The 23,863-nt window shown below is 41.4% G+C and overlaps 1 protein-coding gene across 2 annotated transcripts; it reads left to right on the top strand.

The window, feature by feature from the left end:
* The first annotated feature begins 410 nt into the window (after positions 1-410).
* Positions 411-23,534, top strand: SGPP1 (sphingosine-1-phosphate phosphatase 1). 2 transcript variants are annotated; one of them, XR_003572524.1, is made up of 4 exons: positions 411-1,224; positions 11,003-11,092; positions 12,881-13,727; positions 23,523-23,534. XR_003572524.1 is itself a non-coding variant. In XM_027895337.1 (3 exons), the coding sequence occupies exons 1-3, from the start codon at positions 607-609 to the stop codon at positions 13,430-13,432; spliced, it is 1,260 nt and encodes a 419-aa protein (XP_027751138.1). In that variant the 5' UTR covers positions 411-606; the 3' UTR covers positions 13,433-13,895. The 2 variants fall into 2 exon arrangements, 1 of the variants encoding a protein (XP_027751138.1); XM_027895337.1 differs by lacking the exon at positions 23,523-23,534 and having other exon boundaries at positions 12,881-13,895.
* Positions 23,535-23,863: the final 329 nt, after the last annotated feature.

The following is a 23,863-nucleotide window of genomic DNA, read 5'->3' as shown; positions in this document are numbered from 1 at the left end:
GACACAGTGGTGTTGGGTCACAGGTTGGGCTCGATGATCTCAAGAGGTCTTTTCCAACCCCACTGACTCTGTACGAGAGTGAGGAGGAGAAAGAGAAGCAAACGGAGAAGGCTTCGAGATATCCCCGGGCAAACCCCCACCCTCACTCACTGCCCCCACTCCTTCTGCCCCTCACGCTCGAGGCCGCCTCGCGCCGCCCGCCGCCTCGCACAGCGCCGGGCCCCGATTGGCTGCACCGCCCCAGGGGGCGGGACCTCGGGGGGCCGCGGCCAATCCGCGCGCGGTGGGGGCGTCTCGGCAGGGGGGTCCCGGCCGCGCGGCTGGGGGGGGAGCTGCGCGCAGGCGCGGAGGGGCGGGGCCGGCGCGGGCGTGAGGGAGGGAGGGAGCGAGAGAGCGAGAGAGAGAGCGGGGCCGGAGCGGCAGAGGAGCCGCGCTGAGGCGAGGGCAGCTCCGCCGCGTCCGTCGCGCCCCGCCGCCTCGCTCTCCAGCGGGTTTCTCCTCAGGGAGCAGCTCCCCTGCCTCGCGGAGCCCTCGTCCCCTCCAACCGCCCATCAGGAGAAGTCCCCCCCCGGCGCCCCGAGCGCGCCGGCGGTCCCGCCGCTCGCTATGTCCGTGGGCCAGCGCCTGGCCCGCCTGGCCGCCCACCTGCAGGACCCGCACAAAGTGGCCGCGTTCCAGCGGCTCTGCGGCGTGGAGGGGCCCTCGGGCTGGGCCGGCGCGGGGCAGCGGGGGCCGGTGGCGAACGGCGGCCCCGCGGGCGGGCAGGCTCATCCCACCGGGAACGGCGCCGGGAACACCGCCGGGAACGGCGCCGTGCCCGGCGCGGCGGGACCCCCGCGGCCCTGGAGGAGGAGGCCGCGCCGCAACTCGCTGACGGAGGAGGAGGACGGCAGCCAGGAGTTCGCCACCCGCAGCCGCTTCCTCTACTATCTGTTCAGCCTGGGAACGGAGCTGGGTAACGAGCTCTTCTACATCCTCTTCTTCCCCTTCTGCATCTGGAACCTGGACGCCTGGCTGGGCCGGAGGCTCATCATCATCTGGGTGGGGGTGATGTACCTGGGGCAGTGCACCAAGGATGTGATCCGCTGGCCGCGTCCCGCCTCGCCGCCCGTGGTGAAGCTGGAGGTGTTCTACAACTCGGAGTACAGCATGCCCTCCACCCACGCCATGTCGGGCACCGCCATCCCCCTGGCGCTGCTGCTGCTCAGCTACGGCCGCTGGCAGGTAAAGCTCGCACCTCCGCGTCCTCGCCCGTGCGCTCCCCAGCCCCGGGGTGTGAGGATGTGACAGTCCTGATTTATTCTGGGAGGGGAAGTGGCTGAGTTTGTTCGGGAAAAATGTGAAATTAGTGTCTTTTTCCCTCCCCACTTTATTTATTTATTTGTTTTTCTGTGATCCAAGCGAGTGCTCAGGTAACAAGAACTATTCTAATAATTCTGTCCTGTGAATGGAAGTCTTGCTGGCTTTGTGGATTAGCTCAGCACGCGCGAAAAGTCTGCGGTAAAAATCTGCATTTTGTTCTTGTGAGGGTTTTTTTTCCAACTTGTCCCTTCTTCGCGCGAAGTTTGGATAGGCACCCAATGTTTTTACAGGCATTTGGTTTTACAGAGTGAGAATTTGGTGGAGAGCCAGCAAGTAAAGCACGTTTTGCTGATCGTTCTTTGCCTCAAATCACTTTGTAGCCTCAGTCAGTCTGTAGCTTTCCTTTAACGATTTTAGTTTCATTAACCACAAACTGTAAATGATTCTTTCTGGGTGTTGTACTTTCAGGTGATCTTACACCTATCGGTGTGCTCTTAATTAGCAGGAACTGATAATCTCTAATCTTTTCAGCACCTTCATTCAGCAGAATCTCTAAGATCTGCCTGTGGCACTTTGGGTCAATAGATGAAGTTAAAATAACACTGTTGATCATCTGGTTTACGCAAGCAGTGGCATGTGCTTCTGCACTTGCTGTTAAGAGTACGGCAACAGCAGCGACTCCAAGGGAAGCACTTCGCAGATCCAGCTTTAAATCACTGCCCCACTGTCAGTGGTAACTGAGGGAAAAGGCTTTCCCAGGCAGCAAATGATCAGTGTAGAGTTTTGAGGACTGTGTGTGTGTAATGTTGAAGAAGTTATGCAGTAATTCGATTCGTAAATTGGTAATGTTTACAAATCCTTATTATAACACCTGCCTGGTTTAAGTCGGATATAAATAATCTCGGCAGAGAGAACTAACGTCTCGTTCTAAGCTTTAGGCAGGGGCTGAACTCTTGTCTTCCCACTCGCTGATAACAGTCACCAGTTGTCGGCTGTCACAGGCTGACACTTTGTGGCTCTGTCTCGGTGTCTAGAATGAGTGGCTGAAAGGAAAGAGATAGTTAGAGATTGTATTTGGCCTCTCTTTAACCAAAGCTTTTTGCATCTGTTTTCTGCAAGGTGATGAAATGTGCCCAAAAGAAAGCTATTAGGGATTCATATTCTTTGCTAGGAAAATGTGAAGGATCGCTCAGCTAGAGTTGTATATGAAATATAAATAATAATGTCATGGTTTGTGGGTGTTTAAATAAATAATTTTCACTGAGATTCTTAACCTCAAAGTCGTTTTGATCATGTTTCATCACGATCAATGTTTGATCCTTTGAATATTTGATTATTACTTGTTGGGTGTGCAGGGCTGATGTCAGTTGGAAGAACGAACTGGATTTCTCTTTCTTTGCATGTGGGAAACCTCATTTAGCAGGAGCGGTCGATCAGCTTTGCAGAGACTGATGTCATGTGTGCAGAGGAGAGCCCATCTCAGTTTTAGAGAGCCAGCACAGTGACTGTGTGTGAAATGGTGTTTCTGCCAATGAACCAAGTTCGATCTTTGGTTTGCCAGCCCTGTGACTGCAGTCTGTGAAACACTGTTCTAATTGACTAACCATATTATATATAATGAATGCATATTGAGAAATCAGAAACATTCAGCCTTGTTACTCGTCCAGAACTGTGCTTAGGAAATGAGGAAGCAAAGCGTTTGAGTCTTAGTTCCTTTTTCCTGTGAAATGAGTGTGAATAACAGACCTTGAAGCTGAAACCAGCTTCTGCTATTTCAAAATACTCATGTAAAAAAAAAAAAAAACCCTTCTGATTTTTAAATTATCTCCAAATATTAATCAGAAGTTAACCTATGGTATGTCCAGAATCTCTTGATTCACCTCTAGAGTGAAGCTTTCATCTGATGCTTCTTCTGTTCTCCATATTTTACTGGTGTTGAAAGGGAGTAGAATCTGTGACATCATCTTGCTATGCTTTTCTGGAAATAGATGGTGTTAAAAAAGATTGACCATAGAACTTCTTAGAAAGCTATTAATGATAAATTACTCTGATTTTTATTAAGTTATAAAAACTCACCAGTAGATGCAGATGGTTAGATTTAAACTTGTTGGCAAATGTTGGGGTACAGTGTTTCTGTATGTATTGAGTGAGAAGGAGCATTACACAGACTCTGATGGTGACAAGTCCACATCTTGGGACTGTTGGTTGAGAAGATCACAGCGGAGTGAGGCTGTGAATTGAAGCAGATACAGATGTGACTCTCTGCAGGGACTTTATTCTGCAATACAGGTAACTTTGAGCTGGTCACTTTGAAGTTAATGCTGAACCAAAGAAAGCCGCTCATGCTCCAAAAGATGTTATTCCAGAGAGAAGGGACTCTCTTTCCTGTATAGCTTATTTGGAGTTTGCTTTCAGTGAGCTATGACTTCCTACTATTGTGTGATAGTTCTTTTCTATCAAAGACAGTATATTTGAGACTTTTCCTTGAAGAACACAGAGAACAGAGCAAATCTGCTCTTATTTTTCTATATATGGCCCAGATTGTCCATTTAAAAACTTGTTTTGATTGCAGTAGGGTTTTTTTTTACCCTTTGAATTTGTGCTTTCCAGGTTTTCAATGCCTATAAGTAATGCTGTTACAATTATTTTCCTTTCACATGGTATTCAAAAGCATTTTTGACTATATACAGTAAAAGTGAAACACTTGCTATAAATGCAATTGCTCAAGTAAAATATTTTCAGAGACTGTATTTTAAAGATGGTTTTGACAAATTATAACAATTAGAGACTTTGGAGATCGAGAATATTCAGTGAAACTTTCAGAGAAAAACAAGTTATGTATTGAGATAACTTTCATAATATCTAACTTTTTGTCCACTGTGGAATACAATTTTTCAGTTTCTCTTATGAGAGCTTACCTGAAGCTTTTGATTCTACTTACATAATCCCTGTTTATTTAATAAGTTACATATCAGCAGGGAAAACTACTTGTTTCAAAGGTACTTCAGTAACATTGAAATTTAAAGCTCATGCCAAAGACTCATGAGAATTTAGGAATGTTACAGATGTTGATTCTTTTTTTACCGTCTTTGAAGCTCTGATGCTCTGAAAGAGCAGGACAAACACTTAAAAGGCAGTGGGGTTGTAATTCTTAATATGAGGTAGGAAAAAGTAACCTTTTTCTCTTTGAGGAAAACCTGCTTTCTTTGAAATATTGACAGTTTGAGCCAGGCTGGCTTATCATGTTCTGAATGGGGAGGAAGAAAGAGTGTGAACTGCTAATTATCTACAAAATCTCCAAAGGCTCAGGCTGAGACTGCTGGAAAAAGTATTTTTTAATATTTTGTTTGATGACATTTCTGATAGATATCAAGACGTATTTTATTAGAAATGGTGCTTGAGTTGGGATGGCACCTGAATGTGCCATAACCCTGCTGGCTTATTTTGAGAAAGAAAAAAAAACCCAAACCATCCAGAGAGACAGAAAAGTCCGTTTTCTCCCAGCGTTCCTCCAGGATGCAGCCTGGCTCTGGCAGTGGCTGTGATGGGTTTGCACTCCTTCCTGAGCTCTGCATTAATGAGCTGAGTCAGGACCTGCTGACTCTCACTGCAGGCCACTGAGCAAACTTTGCTCAGTTGATGTTCAGCAGGAGCCCAGAGCCTGGGTTGATGAGCAGCAGTTCCTCTCTAACTAAATTAACCACCGTTCTTGGAATGGCTCCCCCTGTGAAGCAGGTTATGGTGCTGAATGTGACGGCACTGCCCTCCCTGTGTACGTGTCTGCCAATCTTTGATGTGCAAAGCCTCTCATCAGTGACCGTCTTTCCACCCTGCTGGTGCTACTGGTGACCTGGATAAACACCCCGGCTAAACCCACAGCAGATGCATCTATTCTGCAGTGCTTTCTCTGGTGTATTTCTCAGTTTTCATTTAATTAGTGCTCTGTTGACTCTCTGGTACCAATTGTGTAAGACTGTCACGTGGTACCACGTCAAGCTCCCTTCCAGAAATCTTTTGTCTGCACCAGGACTTTTATTGAGGCTGATGAATCTGATCAAATGAGGTGTGTTTGACAGGATCTGTATTGGGATTTCTGAGAGATCTGATCACTCTCTGATTCTGATTGACCACCACTGAATATTACCTCTAAAATTGTCTGCCTGCTCTTTCACGTCAAAAGACTAAATTCCCATGGGGATAGGGAATAATTGGGGATGAATTAATTGTCTAATCACAACATTGCTACAGTGGGAATTTTATGGAAAGGGGCAAATCCTAGTTTTAAGTGTCTGTCCTTGCTGAAAGGCTTTCATTATTAGTAAGACTGATGTGGTCATAAACTGCAAGCTACACAAAATCTGTGTGTGAGAGCAAGTACAGACACCTCACCTCTGGGAGGAGCCCAAATGGATTTTTGGCTGAAATACTAAAATGTTTGGAAGAAACTTTTGCCAAAGAGATGTGTGTTTGTCTAATTGTTTTTCTTACACGTGTTTCTTAAAACAGTCAAACAAACACTTCTGATATGGGAAGCACAGCTGAAGGAATGATCTGAAAACATAGAATTACCCACTTTGAGAAAGAGAGATGGGAATTTGGAGGGTCTCAACCCTGGTCTTGTCTCTTGTATTTGAAATGGGAGGTCTTTTGTGGGCCATATTAATGCCTGCAGTTTGTAAAGGAAGCTGAAAAAAGTTGGGTGGCCTGTTCGATTCAGGTGTTCTTAAAAGTTTGAAAAGAGCACAGCCAGTTCTTAGAAACCTCCCTGGGGAATCTGTGCCAGAGGAATACAGCAGCCTGTCCTATTAAACCCTGTGGACTGGCATTACATATATTTTTCAGCTTTGCCTAAGCAAATCTTTAATTAATGTGAAGGATCTTGGGGGGAAATACCTAAAAACAAATGTTATGAGGTTGGATACAGAGTTTTTGATGAAAAAGGATTCAAAGGAAATAGTTCTCAAGCAGTTTCTTCTTTCTTGGTGGATTGTACACATGTAAAGCACTCCTTGTTCTTTCAAACAGGGTGTGTTGTTTAAGCCTGAGAGAACAGTTTGCAGAAAAAGTGTAGTTTTAGGTGTTGGGGCAATTAACAGAGCAAGCCATAAGATTCTTGCTGGCTGTGTTCAGAGAGGGGTTATTTTTTAATGACTGCAAGGAAAAGAAGTAACAGGCTAATTCCTATTGTTATTCCTTAACTTCTTTTCAGATTATGTGTGGCAGAAAATTTAATATTTTAACTCCCTGCAGGACTGGCATTGAAAACTTTATCTTGGATTTTAAAGAGGAAGTTCTTGTAGTGACATATTACACTGAGGTCTTTATGCTTTTTGATATTAAGGTTGGTCAGTGGGTGCTGGAAACGTCTCCAGTGTAGAATGTGCTTTAAAAAAGTAAAAAAATGAGCATCTAGAATGTCTTTTAATAATGTTTCATTATGAGAGAAGGAATTTTCTGACCTAGGTCAAAGCTTTTAGGACAGATTGTTTCCTTACGAGCATTTTTAAACAATGGTTATGTTATTAAGACTCTTGGCAAAAAGTCAGATTAAGGGGGGGGAGGAGGAGGATGGGGAAGGGTTTTGTGGGGGATCCAGTCAGAAGCTTGCAAGCCTGTTTTGGAGGATGTAATGGAATTTTCTATTGGATGGGAATTTTTTTGTTGAAAAAATAAGGCATAACATTCTCAAAGACTTGCTGGGAATAGTTTTATTGCTGTTTTCCAAATCTGATTAATTAAATTCAGTTTCTTTGATTGAAACAAGATTCTGGATATGGGAACAAAGTTGAGATCTGAGACATGATGAGTAGTTTATTCAGTCATTTTTATTCCTAGCTTTATCTTAATGTGTGGAGTTAAGAAATCAACCTCTTTTTTAATTATTATTTTAAATAACGTGCTTGTTTTTTGGAGGTGGTTTTTTTTTATTATTTCGACAAAAGAGAACAGTGTGCAGTTCAAAAACTATTCCTCACGCTCAGAATTGTTGAGGTGGCACCCTGGCTATGGAGGCACAATGGGTTTTTGAGGATATACTTCAGATGGTCTTAGTTGAGGACAAGGAGACAGGGCTTGAGGTGTTTGTGTCCAAACTGGGCTGTTCCCGACTGTCTGACCGGCAATGACACGAAGTGTGGTCAAGAACGATGATATGACAATTCTTTCATCAAAAAGAACAAGCTGAGGGAATGAGACCTGGTTTTTATGTCTCCCTCTCCCAGCTGTGATCTCTGACAACCTTTCAGGCCGTCGCCAGGAAGGACAGGTGGTGCCACTCTGCCTTCTGATGCCTAAATCTGTGAAAATAGCAGTGAACTGGGGAAGAGGGTAGAAGTGAGGTTGTCATTTGCCCTTTGTCCCTCTGTAGGTCTGATATGACATGCCAGGAACCATGGGAATAAAACTGCTGGAATTCAGTAATTCATGCTTTAATATCTCTTTTTTTATCTAGAGCCTGTCAGTGTGTCTGCATACAACTATCCAGAGAAAATCTCAAAGTTTATAGCTCAGAGGTGATTGATAGCTGTTAATTTTTGAATTCATGAATGCAGTATTTTCCAAAATAAGAGACCCAAGTCAACATAGCAAAATAAAAAAGTGGTTTTCTTCCATGAACACTTGAGATAAACTTATATTGAAATTTTCACACTGGTCTCTCATAAAATGTGCCTGTTTTAAGTAAAAAACACAGTAAAAGCTGCTTGTTTGGGTTTTTTTTCTTTAAAGATTCAATTGTAATTAGGAGGTAAGTTTTGGGAAATACATTATTATAAAGAAAAACAAATATTAATGCTCTTAAGGCACTGTACTAACAGAAAATATTTGTTATTTGGGGGTATTTTGCAGGCCTAGACAGTGGGAGGTTACAGATACACAGCCATGGAATACACCACTATATGTGCAAAACACAGGCTGTCATTTTCTAGATGAAACAGCATTTAAAAAGTGTTTGCTGGTACCTCAATATTGCATTATCTTCAGACAGCAATTTCGAAGTACATTTCTGGCATCAGCTTTTTTGTGAGGATCAAGGTGATGTCCCCTGTTGGTGGTATGACTTGGCACTGCTGCTGAGCACTCTGCTGAGCTCCAAGCTGTGTGGGAGTGTTAATATTCTCCTTTAGTCACCTTGTGCACTTAGCCCTACATGTGAGGATAAAACACATGGTTGTTTTACCACCCCAGGGCAGAGTTTAAGCAGGTGCTACCAGTCTGGTGAACCCAGTGGCTGCCTTTGCAAGGTAGAGTGAAAACAGGTCGAGGAGGCGGCAGAGTGTTATGATTTATTTGTGATCAGTACTTAAAGGGCACCTGTAAGAAATGTGGGAGCCAACTTTTTAGGGCCCGTTGTGATAGGAGAAGGGGTGATGGTTTTAAACTAAAGGAGGGTCAGTTTAGATTAGAATTAAAAAAAGTGTTTTTAGAGGGTGGTGAAATGCTGGCACAGGTTGCCCAGAGAGGTGGTGGATGTCTCATCCCTGGAAATACTCAAGGCCAGGTTGGATGGGGCTCTGAGCAACCTGATGTAGTTGAGGATGTCCCTGCCTGTGGCAGAGGGGTTGGACTAGATAGTCTTTAAAGGTCCCTTCCAGCCCAAACTGTTCTGCTGTGTTTTGCTACAGAGGAACTAAGCTGGCCTGTGTTTTCAGATAGTTTAAAGGGTATTTATTCAGAATTAGAGTGAGATATGACAGAGCCAAATACTCTTTCCAAAATATTCTTCCAAGTTGGAATTTCTGAGTTTGCTTCTTCCCAAACATCTGTCCCTTGGGATTTCTTAACTGAGAGCAGGCATTTCATTTCTAGTTTTCAGAATTTATCTTCCTTTCCCCACTGTTTACAGTGACCTGCTCAAGACTCTTAGGACTCCTCACCTAACTTCTTACTCCCTGTTCTTGGGATCTTGCTGTTTAAACTCCTCTGACCTCTTCCCTCCCACAATCCCAGATTCTTATCCATGGGATCAGTAACTGCTGTAGCCCTGCTGAGCCTGGCACTGCATTGGTCTTCCTGCTAAAGCTCCAGCTTCTCTTTCTGTCAGGTATTTCAGAAACAGGACAAGTCTTTATTTATTAAAGAAAAGCCTTACCAACCTGATTGGACCTGAAAGCACCAAAGATGCATGCCAGGAAACAAGGATGGCCATGTGGTATTCAGTGATGGGCAACTCAGAGCTCCTCTTCACTTCATGGCACGTAGGGTAGAGCTATCCCTGCATATACAGCATTCCTGCTTTGGGAGTCCTCTGGGATGGAGTATGGAGCAGCCCCACGCAGGGAGGTTGTGTGGCTGGACTGTCCTCCTGGTGCAGGCAGCATTCCTTCTTTCCTGAGCTCAGTGGCCGGGGAGGGAGAAGCATGGTGAGGAAGAGCAATGGGGCCGTTCTTGGACAGGGTTGGTCTCTGTGGCCGCTGTGACAGCGTCGGCACCTGCTTGCCCTGCAGTCCTGTCCGAGGGTGACCGAGTTCCTGCTGCTTTGCCCGTTATTAACACAGTTCTGAAAGGCAGGAAACTGGATTTGCTCCTTCATAATTTCAGCTAGAAATGAGTCACAAGTTTGTAATCTTGTTTAGGTCCAATTTGTAGATGAATGTAGTAGAAACAAAGGCAGATGTTGCTACAGGAATTAGTTTAGCCTGGATGTGACGCAATTGTGAGCTGGGCATTTAGACTTTATTTTAAAGTGAAATCTTTGTGTGAAATGTAAGCTTAATTTGCTGTCAGTTTGAGAAAATTTAGGTTTGTCATGCTAGCATGGTTCTGGAGCTGAGAATTCAAACAACACTGGAATAATGCAGAAGACTGATAATCTTCTCTCAAACCTTTCACTCACTGAAAGACTGATTTAGGAACCTGCCAATCCATTCAGTGACCTTCACAGAGGGCACAGGACTTTCTCCAGTAATGTTAAAGATATTTTCTGCAATTTGTTGGATATTCTACCCTTTAGGTTACCCTTAAAAGGGGCAAGGGAAAGGGCAAGAAAACTGCCTGTAATTCTTAGATTTTAATCCTAAATTTGAGTGCATCTAGACTGCTTGTTTATATAGAAAATGATTTATCAAAGGAAGTGAAGCAGTTTTGGAAACATGCCATTTTGTCTTGTGACTGCTGCTTTTATAGAACTAATCATTATTTTTTCATACTGAAAAAAAAGGAAGCTCTATCCTGTCCTGTAGAACATTTTGCAATATGTTAGTGGGGAAGGTGTAATATGTAAATTAGCATAGTTTTATCCAAAACCTAAGAAAATTAAGAAACTAAGTTTCTACACCTGTTGATAAGTGCTTATTAAAGCAAAGTATTTTGTTTCTTCCTGGTAAACAGTCCTTATTAATTAAAAAAAAAAAATCTATGAGAAGATGGAAATAAGTGCAAATAATTATCTCAGCATGGCAAGAACTGCTGCAGAGATGGATTCATTTCTTAGTGCTGTGGGAAGGTGTGACCCGAGCACTGAAGTTCACATATCCTGAATGCAAAGGAAGACAAGGGAAAAGCTGAAAGCTTGACCTAATGTTTTGAGTTCAGGAAAAGGTGCTCTAATAGGCTTGGGGGGAAGGAAAGGGCAAGGAAAAGGGTAAGCATAAGTGGCATTAATTGGAATTAATTATAGAATTCTCATAGAGTGAATTTTTTAAAATTATTATTTATTTTTTCCAAATTCTAATGCAGTTTCTCTGTTTTTATTCCCTACCAGTATCCCTTTATGTTTGGACTGATCCTTGCACTCTGCTGGTGTTCCTTGGTTTGCTGTAGTCGAATTTATATGGGAATGCATTCAATTTTGGTAAGAAAATAATCCTGCTAAGCTTCTGTTTTAATGCTGTTCTGAATTCATAAACTGCCGTCCCACTGAAGGTTTTACAGTGCAATAATTGCTTATAGATGTATTTTTTTGAATGTCCTACCATAAAGGAACAGAGTACTTACATTTCTTCAGCACAGAAATTGATACAATAGCTAAAAGTGGGATATCACAGTTAATTTATACTTGTCTTTTATTAACTCAGTCCACAGTTGAAACTTAACAGCTGTTTAATACTGGGATTTAGTGCAGAAATTGATGACTGCTCTGAAGTGTAGACTGAATTTTCCTCTGCAGAGAAGATATAATTTTGCAGAATGAGAAAGTGGCTGTTAATGTTCACTTGGGTTCCATCTCAGCTGCTCAAAGCACATTCATTTCAGAGAGCCACACTGCATCCTGGGGTGTCACTTCCCAGAGTGTCTAGAACCAAATAACAAAGTTGTCATCCTCGAAAACCAAATTAATTTATTAAATAGGGTTAAAAAAAACCAACCCCAAACTGAAACACAAATGTATGCAATGTAAAAATGGGAAAACAAGAACACTTGTGATGGTTTTTGAGGATCACGTGCTAGAAGGAGAAAAGCCAACAGACAGAAAAGAGCAAGCCTGGTAGGGAGTAGAAAAGCTGGTAGATGAACACAGTGTAAAGGGAGCATGTGAAAATAAGGCAGCTCAGAAAAACTGAAAGGCATTTTTGCAGCACTAATTAGGAGGCTTCCCAAATTAGAACCACTTGTGTGGAGGATGATGTGATGGACTGATAGTTCAGCTGACACATGATGTCTTAGAACAAAGCAGTGCAACAAATAGTGGCCAGACTGGGTTATTTGGCAGTTCCACACCTGAATCCTCTGCAGTGTTTGAGGCAGTACAGTTCACCTCGTGTTGCCTGCAATGAACATCAACCGTGGTGCCTGAGTTTGGGGGGATTAGGATGGCAAATAGAGCAGGAAGTTGTGGTAGCTTCAGGAATGAGCAAGTCTGATGTTCATATCAGTCAATTGGATTAGAGCTTTTATCAAGCATTCAGTTAGTGGAAGTGAATAAAAATGGTGCATTGAAGAGGGAGCACAACAAACCCTGCTGATCCAAGTCCCACCTCCTGGCTCATATGGAAGAGTTGATAAGCATGTGAATGAAGGGGATCCACTTTCTAGTGCTTGGCTTAGTGTAGTGCCTGTTCTTCATTAACAACTAAAGGTGACAACACTTGCAGATAATTCCATGCAACTGAGTGATTAATCAGCAGTAACTGAATTATAATGCTAAATTAAAAAACAGAGTAGTCTTTTAAGTGAGAAAAGACCTTTTAGAATCAATAACAAAACTGAAAATAAAGTATGAAGCCATGGAAGTTACCTTTTCTTCTCCTTTGATAGTTGGAATAACTTCTCCATTCTTGCCAGTGCCATCACTCACACTGAAAAAATGCCTCCCTTACATCTAGTCTTAATCTATCCTGTTTTATTTTAAAACTGTCACCCCTTGTCCTATCACAACAGGCCTTACTAAAAACTCTAGATCTGTAACTTTGATCATGGATCATTTGATCATAACTTGGCTCATTATCTGGTCAGGATGCAGGTGACTTGTTAATAGATGATCAAGTGTAATTCTTTACCTTATCTTAAAAGAAAAAAAAAAAAGGTAATCCACAAGTCACTTTTAGCATTACAGCGGTCTAGTCTTATGTTCTTGCTAATGTAATTTAATTTTTTTTTTTAAATAGTTATTACACTGAAACCATGTCTTTCTCTTCAACAGGATGTTATTGCTGGGTTTCTGTATGCTATTCTTATCTTGGTTGTCTTCCATCCAGTTGTGGACCTGATTGATAACTTCAACTTGACTTACAAATATGCCCCCTTAATTATCATCAGTCTCCATTTGGCCCTGGGCATCTTCTCCTTCACCCTGGACACGTGGAGCACGTCGCGGGGAGACACGGCCCAGATCCTGGGCTGCGGTGCCGGCGTGGCCTGCGGCTCCCACGTCAACCACATCGTGGGCCTCCAGCTGGACCCTCCTCCCCACACCTTACCTTTATCCCTGTCCTCCCTCAGCGTGACTGTGTTTGGAAAAGCCATTCTGCGCTTGTTGATCGGAGTGATAGTTCTGCTGTTAACAAAAGTAGCCATGAAAAAAGCCACGATCCCCCTGGCCTGCAAAATATTTCGCATCCCGCACGACGACGTACGGAAGGCGCGGCAGCGCATGGAGGTTGAGCTTCCCTATCGCTACATCACGTATGGAATGGTTGGGTTCTCCCTCATGTTTATTGTTCCCTGCTTCTTCCATTTCATTGGTCTTTCTTGATGCGGTTGGAGCTCGTTAAACAGGGACAACAGAGTTGCTTTTCGGAGAGGGGCACTGGTTTGCTGCGGGAAGGCCGGCGAGCTTGGCTTCAGCAGGGTCTTCACGTCAACAGCAATACAAAGCAGGCAAAGCATTTAGAGGGCTTTGCACATCTCTGGGGATGCTGTAGGGCCGGCAGTCGAGGATCAGTCCAGGAGAGGTGCTGAACTCTGTAAATGCTGTGTCTGGACTTATTGCTGTAACAAAGTCTGTGTGTGTGTGATGCAGTGAATGTATCTGGGATGTCTGTCAGTCTGTACCTGTGTACACTGACGCTTTAACAGGTGTGTCTGACGACTAATCAGAAGGCTCCACTCATCATCTGTTTGCCATTTCACGGTAATTCACTCAAGTTGTTGGACCATAGACTGCTAAATTTGCTTTCTTCTGTTCTTTCCTCAAGTCCTGCTTCAAGATGTTTCAGTTTATAGGTATTTCTAATGGACCAAACTTGTAATGAGGTTGAATTTTTCTAAATAAACAAGCAGAAGCCTTTTTCTTTAGCCCCCTCTACAGAGAAAAATGTCTGGATTAGCATTGGTAGGTATCACTAGAGTATATATAATTCAGGTACTGTATTTTATGGTTTAATAACTGTGCCTTTCTGTTGCTAAATTAAGAAATGCCATATATACTGTGATGTAAAAATGCCTAATTTTATTTAAAATCTTACATAATTAGGCAGATATTTTGAAATGTCAGATTATCCGTGATGCTGACATGGTTCAAGTTAACCAGAATATTCAGTTTTGCCTGATCAAAATTGAGTAATGAAATGGCCCAAAAATTGTGTCCGTGAGCTCAAGATGTTGCAAATGGAACAATAATCCCTTTTGTAAGTATTTTTAATGTGTATTGTAAGCTACTGGAAGAGGATATATTTTTCTGGAGATTGTTTATACAGTGGACAGATATTCAGAATTAATTATTTAACCATATAAACAATAGAAACACCACCCCATTCTGCAAAGAAATGGGCTTCACTTACTATTCCAAACTAATCTAGAAAGGGCCACTGCTTTTAGGTATTTGGTTAGAAAGTATAATCCTTACTCTAGAAAATATATGTATTTTTATGCATTAACATACTATATTTAAAGGTGATAATCACTTTTACCCAGTTTAGACAGCTATAAGACAATGTAAAGATCAAATTAAATTTGTAATCATTCGAATTGGCAGACTGTGGGCAGTCAAGGCAGTGTGGTCAGTGCATGAGCTGTTTGTGCATATCTAAATTTTACAGCTTTTCATGATCCTTTTTCCAGTGGTGAGTAGAATGTGACCCTTCAACTGTAATTTCATGTGCCTCTTTCTGTTTCATTTTGTCTTGTTCGTGTGTTGCCCCATCTGTTCTTTCCATGTCAGGAGCTGTTACTGCAGGAAGCGCTGTCTTAGTGACAGACACAAATTACCTAATTTTGTCTTGTATGGTTGGTGTTTTTTTTCAGGAAGAGCATCATTTGGTTGGGAAATACGGTAATTAGATAGAACGCAAAGCTTACATTTTTCATAAACAATATTTGTAATTGAAAGTGGGGTTTTTTTTGGTTTTTTTTATATTGGAGATCTATGTAAGATTTACAAAATTACCTTCCCTTTCCTTGAAGCAGAGGAGGTTACGGTACAGTGGCACCAGATGATGTGAAAAATAACTTTTCTGATGCATTTCTCCAGTGCATCCCGAATGCACCGCTATGAATGTATTCAAACTGAGGAATTCAGAGCTGAGGGGGTGTTGAACAACTTGTGCAGCTGAAAAGACCTTACCCAGTAGAAAATGGTTCTCTTGTTTCCGTGCATATTTCTGCATTTGGGTTTTTTTCTACCTGTTCCTCTTATGCAGTGAAGGGTAAATTGCTTTCCGAGGTTTTGAGGGTGGGATTTCCACTGGTCTGGCTTTGCACACCGAGATAGCCATTAAATAAATAGCTGGGGGAATGTACACAAAATGCCTTATGCTTAAAGCCCTGAGAAAGTGCTGTAGTTTCAATTATATTAAATTAGTCTGAGGACTGGTGAAAATAGTAGGACAGCTTTCTCTGAAGTTTAGGGCATATTCTCCTTAAATATCCTAGCTTTACAGTTTATAGCAAAAAATGTTCAAATTCTAGCACAGAAAAGTGAGCAAAGCTAATTTGTAAGGTACATACTGGACTTCTAGACACTTAAAGTTTACAGCATACAGAGTGTAGCTAAAGCTGTCTTTTCTAGCTGTCCTTGCTCTCTTGTAGTAGTAGTGGAACATAAGATGTGCTGTGGAGGATCTGGAGGGGGTAGAAAAAATCACACACAGGTAGAGCTTTCGACAGGCTGAGGAAAATTGCACTGTAGCTTATTCTACTGTTACTCCTGAATATGTATTTTCTATTTTTATACATTACACTGAGTAACTTGGAAATGTCAGGGTCCACGTACCACGGTCTCGTCCCCAGGAAATGAACATCAGAGTGTTTATGCAGCACCTTCACAACTCTGTCTCTTCAGACTGCAACTACTTTACTGAAGTTTACATGACAAAAAGTTTTACTGTTCTATTTTCATGTTTTATAAGGGGTTAGGCTCGAGAGGGCAGTTTAGCACAAATGTCATGCAATACAAATACTGTTAGAGAATAAAGAGTCACAGAAATGCAAACACTTAAACATCCCGTGTAAATGTTTGTATTGTAGTATAATTTTTGTTTACTAATAAGCTAAGATTCTTTGGAATTGGGCATAACAAAGCAGCAGGTGAACCTGGAGCACTTTTTTGCCCTAACCTATTCCTAGAGTTGAACAGGAAAAATGTTTCTAGTATGAGCATCAGCTGGTACCAAATGGTTCATAAATAAATTTAACATAGCTTTAAAAGGTAGGTAATGTCTTTACAGAAGGACAGTATGCTTGAAACCCTTCATGAAGTAGTGCAAAAACATATTCCATGTCACTGCTAGGGAATTCCCTCCGTTCCAGGCTGTATAGTCTTATAAGGAGAGAAATCCTACTTTATAGAAGCAGATAAAAATGCACATTTATTACAAAAAGCTACGAGTTAAATTCATCTTAATTACTGTATGAAATAAAACTTAATACCAACAGGCAGTTAGAGAGTGATTTGGCACAAAAGTCCATTTTCCAAGAGGCTGAGGGGACACAAATTAGACTTAGATTGCCATAAAAAAAGAAGCAGGATCTTTTCCTGACCTTCCTGGGTCAGCACTGAGCATTTCATCCTGGGTGGGTTTTAGAATCTGTTATTTTGACAAAAGCTTCACGTTTATGAAGAAGTGATGACTTTAGCCTGCCACACCCCGAGCCGGGGTTGATTGAAGCGTTTTTCTGCTGTGTGATCACCTGGGAAGCTGCTCAGTCTCTGCTCACTTTGCCTCACCACTCACCTTGGTACCGCGGGGGAAGGTGGGAGGTGGGGAAGCTACTTAAAGGTAAATTGGCAAACCAAAGGGAGTTGTGTTGTGTTTATTTGCTTGGAGTTTTTTAAAGGTTATGTACAGCTTTTCTCAAAAGAAGCCCCCACAAAGCACCATAAAGATGCGTTTCTTATAAAATGGCATCTCTAAATGTGATATGTGGCTTTTGTGTTGTTTATTTTTTTCTTACCAGAACAGTGTTACATTGTCTGGATATTAGAAGCTATTATGTTTTTCTTTGCTTTCTTTTATTTTTTTTTAATTACTGCTCTCAGTATTTTTTTTTTACTCCATTTCTCGCTTATTTCTAAGGGAATGTCCAGAACTTTTTGTAAGCAATTGCTACTTATGTGAAGATTGTAATTTTGAACTTGTAAATACTTAAGGGCTGTTAGTGGCTGTTAGCTGCAAAAATGCATAAAAACAAACCTTGCATGCTGTAAGTAAATACATCTGTTGTGCTAAAAGTTGTTTCTGTTTCAGTATTTGCTTTCTCAATACAAAATTGAGATTTTTTTTTTTTTCACTTAGAATACAGATGATATTAAGTAATTGAGTGGTATGAAGGGGCATTGCTGTCAAGCTCCTGGTAACTTTACTCAAAGTTTTGCAGCTGGTTCCTTCCATATTACACTGAGGATGAACCCTGAAGGGACAAGTCCATGCTCTGACCTGTGTGCAGACATCAGTGTGTGAGGTGACTGCCCTTCTGAGGTGTGACAGCCTTGCTTTTGAGGTCTGAGAGATTGTTCTTGCTAAAATCACACTTAGCCCCATTTTTACAAGACTTTTAAAGGGCTTAACTTGGAAGCCGTTTCTCAGTAGCTGGAATTGGTTGCACATTTGTAACACTTAGTTGATGCTTCCCCCTCTGTAGCAGAACTGTGTGAATGAGGAGGCCCCAGAACAATGTCAGTAGATAAAGTGATGACAGAACAATTGATTTATTTGGGTATTGTGACTCAACTTACTGTAGTTGATTCTTGGGTGTTTTCTTGGTCTAATGGAGAGCGTTTGTAGGTTATACCGTTTATTTCTGGATTCTACAAACAAGTTTGAGGAAAGTGAAACTTTTTTGTGGGAGGAAGTCTCAGTGAATGATTTCATGGCAGAACTTCATTCCAGTGGAAAGCTTAAGTGGCCTTTTTGTTTCAGAAAAAAAATATAAGCCTGTTTTAAAATTTATTGTAAGTACCATCTTTGTCAAAATAATAGATGAATTGGATCACTAATGCTGTTTTTCTTCTTACAATACTTCGTTAAACAAAGGCAAACTGAGCTGAATTTGGAACAAAATATGACATTGTGTGGCAGAGAAGATACGGCTCTTTAGGTGTTCTCTAAAAAGCGATGCTAGATTTGAAGCACATTTAACCATGCATTAGAAAAATGTCTTTGCACTCCATTCTGCAGTAGAAATAATCTGCATGTTGGTAAGAGTCCATTTGACGAAGCAAAGCAGTGATCTCTGTAGGATCAAAGGGGAATAGAGGGTACATGGCCTAATACTACCTTAAAGATGTTGACCAGTAAATGTAAATAAGAATTCCCATCAAGCTGGAGAATTTTATTAGTCCCTAAACTTTGACTAAATTAGTCACTAAGTTTTTTCACAAGTTCATTTTTGTTAGAAAGTGTAATGAAAGACAAGAGAGATGGAAATTAGATCTTAAGAAAACTCTAGATGTCTAAAGTATCAAAGCTGATAAAGATCAGTTCAGGAACAAGTAACGTGAACAGTAAGAGCGGAGTCTGGGGGGGATTTTGTATTAAACTTAATGCACTTAAAACTGATGCCAAAATTTGGCCTATACTTGATTTATATGAAATCTGTAGTACAATATAGATATATATAATATATTGTGTATTGGAGTTAAATTTTTTTATGTATGGATTTTTTTTTCTTGTTACTGCATTCCCTGATAAAAGGAAGTGTTGATAAAATACAAACCAGCTTTGTCTGTGTAAGGTAAGGCTGTCTGTTAGTAATATTTTGGGAAACAATGCAGTTGTAACCCAATCTCTCAACCTCTTGGAGAACTTAATTAAAAAAACCACACCACCAGCCTTCAGATGCAAGCCCCGAGTTAGCTGAGGGTCATACAATGGTTGCTGTATAATAAGTGTACAACTGATGTTTTAAACATCGGTGCATTGGAACTTTTTGTTACACTATGGTTAATGATTTTGTACTCATGGTACACTTTCTGCAGTTGTCAACTAATCTTTAAACTCGTATTGACTGGTAACTGAAGTGTTTAACTTCATCTGCAATGAGTGGGTAATAAACTACTGTTGGACTCGGTTGTGTTCTGCTGTCTTCATTCCTCCCAGTGCTCAGGGACACATGGTTGGACACACACCACAGGTGTAAGACACTCGTCACAAGAAACCTGACATTCATATTAGCATATAGCAGTAATTGTTTGAACAATATTTTCTTTTAAAGTATGGGCTTTAGAGGCAAAAGTTTAAGGAAAAAATAATAAGGAAATACTGAAATGAGAAGGTTTTTTTTCCACTGCCCTAAAATCTGGACTGCTTAATTTGATACATTCAAAGCCAGCCCAAGCTATTGATCAAACTGTGTACAAAGATTGATGTTTTGTCACTTGTGTGCTGGTCAATGAGTGTGGAAGCATCTCTTACCCTGACAGGAAACTTCCTCTCTAGGAAAGAGCCTGTTGTGGGGAAGAAGTAGTTTCACAGGTTCTGGTACTCCTGAAGTTTGGGTTTCCAGCAGGTATCTGGTGGCTGCCCTGGCTTGCACTGCAGGGTCAGTGTAATGAGATAGCCCAGTTCTTATTTCCTCTCTGAAAACAGCCACGTTTGTATCCTGCAGGGTCACGTTCCAGTAACTGCTGCTCACCTCCCAAACCTGCTCTGAAAATCAGCCAGTTGTGGGTATCTTTTTTTTTTTTCCCAGACTCATTTTCATGGAATGTATGCAGGCACTGTATTTGTCCGAGCTTTGTTTCTTAGGACACCAGGCCAGCTGAAGAATAATATTAATTCCAAACGCTGTGGATTTTGTTTTACCTGGTTCCAACATGCTTTAACTGCTGTGTGATACACAGGCATGACAACGTATATTTGTATTAACTTGAATTAGTCTTAAGTTACTTGGAGAAGTGTAGCAAAAAACGTGAGTGAGCACAGCTCTTGCTTCCTCTGTTCCTGCAGTTGTGCAACAGCCAGTGAGGAGGAAGTCTGAGCAGTTGAGTGATGTATGTGAAAGGTATCACAGAACACACCAGAGCAGGTGGGAACTGCCCCTCGAAAGGAAGCTGTGAGGCCGTTGCAGATCATTTGTTGGGCACTGCACAGAGTTCCTCCTTGTTTTGCTAAATTAAAAGATTTACGTGGCACTAGTGCACAAAATTGTACTTTCTGCACTTTTACATAAGGTAAGAACTCATCCTTCATGCTCAGAAAATCTGGAACTTGCACAGGTTCTGTTTTTTTTTTTTTTTTTTTTTTTTTTTTTTTTTTTTTTTTTTTTTTTTTTTTTTTTTTTTTTTTTTTTTTTTTTTTTTTTTTTTTTTTTTTTTTGTTTGTTTGTTTGTTTGTTTTTGTTTTTTTTTTTTTTGGCCTGGCAAGGCTTTTTTCCCTTTTTGTAGAGCTGTCAGAAATATAGATAATCAGGGTGCTAATTCCAAGGACCACAGAAATATACAAACTGTTAGTTATTAGTTTTGAGTTTAAAGATAATTTTGAAGACGCTGAGACAAAACCAAAATCACTCAAGGAGCCCCAGAAAGGATAACCTCAAAAAAAAAGTACATGATGGAGACCTCAACAAATGTAATTAAATCACACCTCTTTGGTGGGATTCTATTTCTCATTCTACTGATATTTGTAATTGTTTATGGTCTTTGCTGAGGAAACAAAGGTTTATTCTAAGTCTTTATAATTAAATCCTTGTTTCTAAAGCAGATCTCCGGTCCCTTTCCTCATAAAATGACTCATAAGTGCTTGGTCTTTCTAATTCTTCATTCTAAATGAAATAATTTTGAAGGGATTTGGGGTAAGCATTCCTCCTCTGCTTAAACAGCTGATGGAGCTTAATTGATGGACTCACAGCAGTTCTGGTTTGTGCCATGAACTGAAATCAAAAAGGTGTGATTGAAACTCTCTTGATCAGTCCCTCCTGGCCAAATATTACTGATAACTAAGTCTCCATAGACCTGAGATTCGGATCTTCCTCATTTGTGTATTATTTGTTACTCTTTCCACAAGACTTTTAGATCACAAGAGAGAAACTGATAGAGGGGAACTGTATTATTTTTACAGGTAAAAATAATCTGTAATGAGTTTAGCTCTGATTTGCATATAAATTGTCTAATTTGATTTGACATTTTTCTTGCTAATTACTTTGCAGAAAGTAAAAGCAAGTTCCTGCCCAAAAGCTTAAACCTGCAGTGCACTGGGAATTGTCCCTTCCTCCTTTTTATATTTTTTTAGTAGAGCTTTAGTCTGTGAAGAACAGATGGATATGGAGAAACTTGTTTTTTCATTTCTGAAGGATTTTCTTATCACTCCTTTAATTGTCAGGTATTTATTACACCTTTTATTATTGACTTAACTGAATGCTCAGGCTCCATACAAGTGGCATATTCTGACCTCATGCAGTACCTTTCCTGGATGGTGTGGCAAATCCTTGGTTTACAGATGGTGTGGTTTGGATGTGTGGCTGATAGGCTTGCTGTGATGTGCCTCTGATGATGTGACCCTGCTTTTCTCTCCTGGGATCAACACCTCCTTGTGGGAGCTGGAGAACAGTCCATCACCTGTACTAACTCTAGTGCAGTTTGATTGCAGGTGGTCTCAGGTTTGATTTTGTGTGTAGATTCAAAGCCCAAAACCATCCCCAAAGTTAGTTTCCTGAAAGTTCTTTTCCCCTTCCATGTGTAAGGCTGATCTGATGTGGTAGCTTAGCAAGCATAAGCAGAAAGCACATTCTGCTTCCATTATCAGTTAGAGATAAAAAAATTCCCCTGAATTATTTAACCCCTCACGTGTTTGATCATCTCTCCTGGTATGCCGGTATCCACATGTGGGTGGTAATTCCTGCTGTGGAGAAGAGTTCAGTCCTGGTGGCTAATCAAATCCACAACTGCCTTGGGAAGATTGCCACAATAATGCCTGTAATGAAGAGTTCCTTTGCAATAGCTCACCTCACGCTGCTAGGCAAAGGGATGTAATCATGTTTGCCTCGTACAGAATGATTACATTCCAGAACATGATGACCCAGATTTCTACTAACTTGCAAAGATTTTTTTTTTTTAAACTGAAAATTCGGAGAGGCTGTCAGCTATGCTCCACTGTATGCAGCAGGTACTTTAATCATTTGGTTCTGGGGATTTACTGTTTACAGCATTATTCACGCTGTGATGGCTCCTGATTGCTCAGTGGGCATTGCTGTGGACTCCAGTGGATCGGCTGCAGATGCTGGAACTGTAAATTAAATAGAGCTTTCACTCAAATTGACACTTTCCGCTTCAAGACCTGGAATATTTTTCTCTGAGCTGATGTACGTAGGACACAATGCTTTCTCTGATCGTTTTTAATAAGGTTTGAAGGCGCAAAAGTTGCCAATATCTCTAAGACAGTGGTGAAAGCAGAGAGTCAACAGGTCTGGCATTCAGACTGATTTCATACCGATGGTAATTAACACTGCACTGTGCTTGCCTTGCAGCAGCAGCTCAGTTCTTTCCTGATGCGCTGGCTGCGTGTCAGTACTGGTGTTGTGTCTGGACTTCAGGCTGACTAACCTCACTAATATGTAGTTGAAACTAAAATTAAATATGCTTGTGGTCAGGTTCGACTCTTTTCACTTCAGAGGCCTGTCCTGGAACCTTTTTTAAACATCTGGTTGCTGAGTTTTTGTTCTTGTCAATGCAAACAACCATCTGTTTCAGAGTTTGTGTATTATTTATAATCCACTTCAGTAGTTATGTAAACAGTCTATGAACAGCAGTTCTGAAATACGTATCTGATCTGTTGGCCCAGTACTTCTCTCTGCCATGAGCTTGGAGTTTTTGTGGGGACAGTTTTGTGTAACTGATCTCTTTGTCAGCCAGTTTCAATTTGAAACAGAATTGAAGATGGTCCTTCCCAACAAGAATGTGCAGGGCATGTGGAGACCGACAGACCCACTCTCTAAAGAACTTGCTCCCCACCCCCAAAGTCAGTAAGTAGCAGATTTGAGCTGCTTTATAGCATGTCTGTTGTATTGGGGAACCTCACGTGTGGTGGCTGGCTGAGGTTCTTGGGAAAAGCCAGGAAGAAGGGGAATGTCTCGGGCTTGGCTCTCCTGTTTCACCTCGGTACAAATACAAAAAGAACTGGCAATGTGTTAAGCAAACTGTGCACTTTGGGTGCCCTCTGCCACTCCTCAGGTGGAAGGAAGGGTCCTGCTGTAGCATCCAGATTGGTCTTTCTCAGCAATTCTTGCCACTAACCAAATTGCCAATCAAACCCCAAATCTCAACACGTACAGCCCTAGCAGGGGCGTTCAGGTAATGAGGACAACCAGGAAAACAAATACTTGTCTGCAGTCTGTTTTCCCACCTGAAGCATGCCTGGAACATCCATTCAACCTTTCAGGAACAGCTAAAGGAAACAGCTGGGGAGGCTGAGGAAGAGCTCACGGCACATGGCCCAATTTTCTACTTCCAACAGAATCAAACATAAAATCTTAACCTGGCACCCTGTGCAGGTCGTGGGAAATTGCTAGCACTGCTACCAACAGCACCATTGTTCAAACTGAGAACTGCTGCAGCAAAGAGCTGAGGGACACAGCTCTTCTACTGCAGGGTGCAGGAACGTAGCTCAGGTTTTTTGAATTAGGTGCTGTTAACTCTGAGCTGACCTAAAAATTGGTGCCCTTTACCAACAGCCTGATTTTGCAATCAAAACTTCTTTTTACTGTACTATGTAATTAGAATATATAATTTAAATGAGCCTTTGATTTTGGTTTA

Source organism: Empidonax traillii, unplaced genomic scaffold (genome assembly GCF_003031625.1).
Source record: "Empidonax traillii isolate 1590-97213 ecotype Southwest subspecies unplaced genomic scaffold, ASM303162v1 scaffold457:size789790, whole genome shotgun sequence".
Classification (NCBI taxonomy): domain Eukaryota; kingdom Metazoa; phylum Chordata; class Aves; order Passeriformes; family Tyrannidae; genus Empidonax; species Empidonax traillii.
The sequence above is the reverse complement of the archived record's forward strand: the minus strand, read 5'-3'. Positions and strand labels throughout refer to the sequence as shown.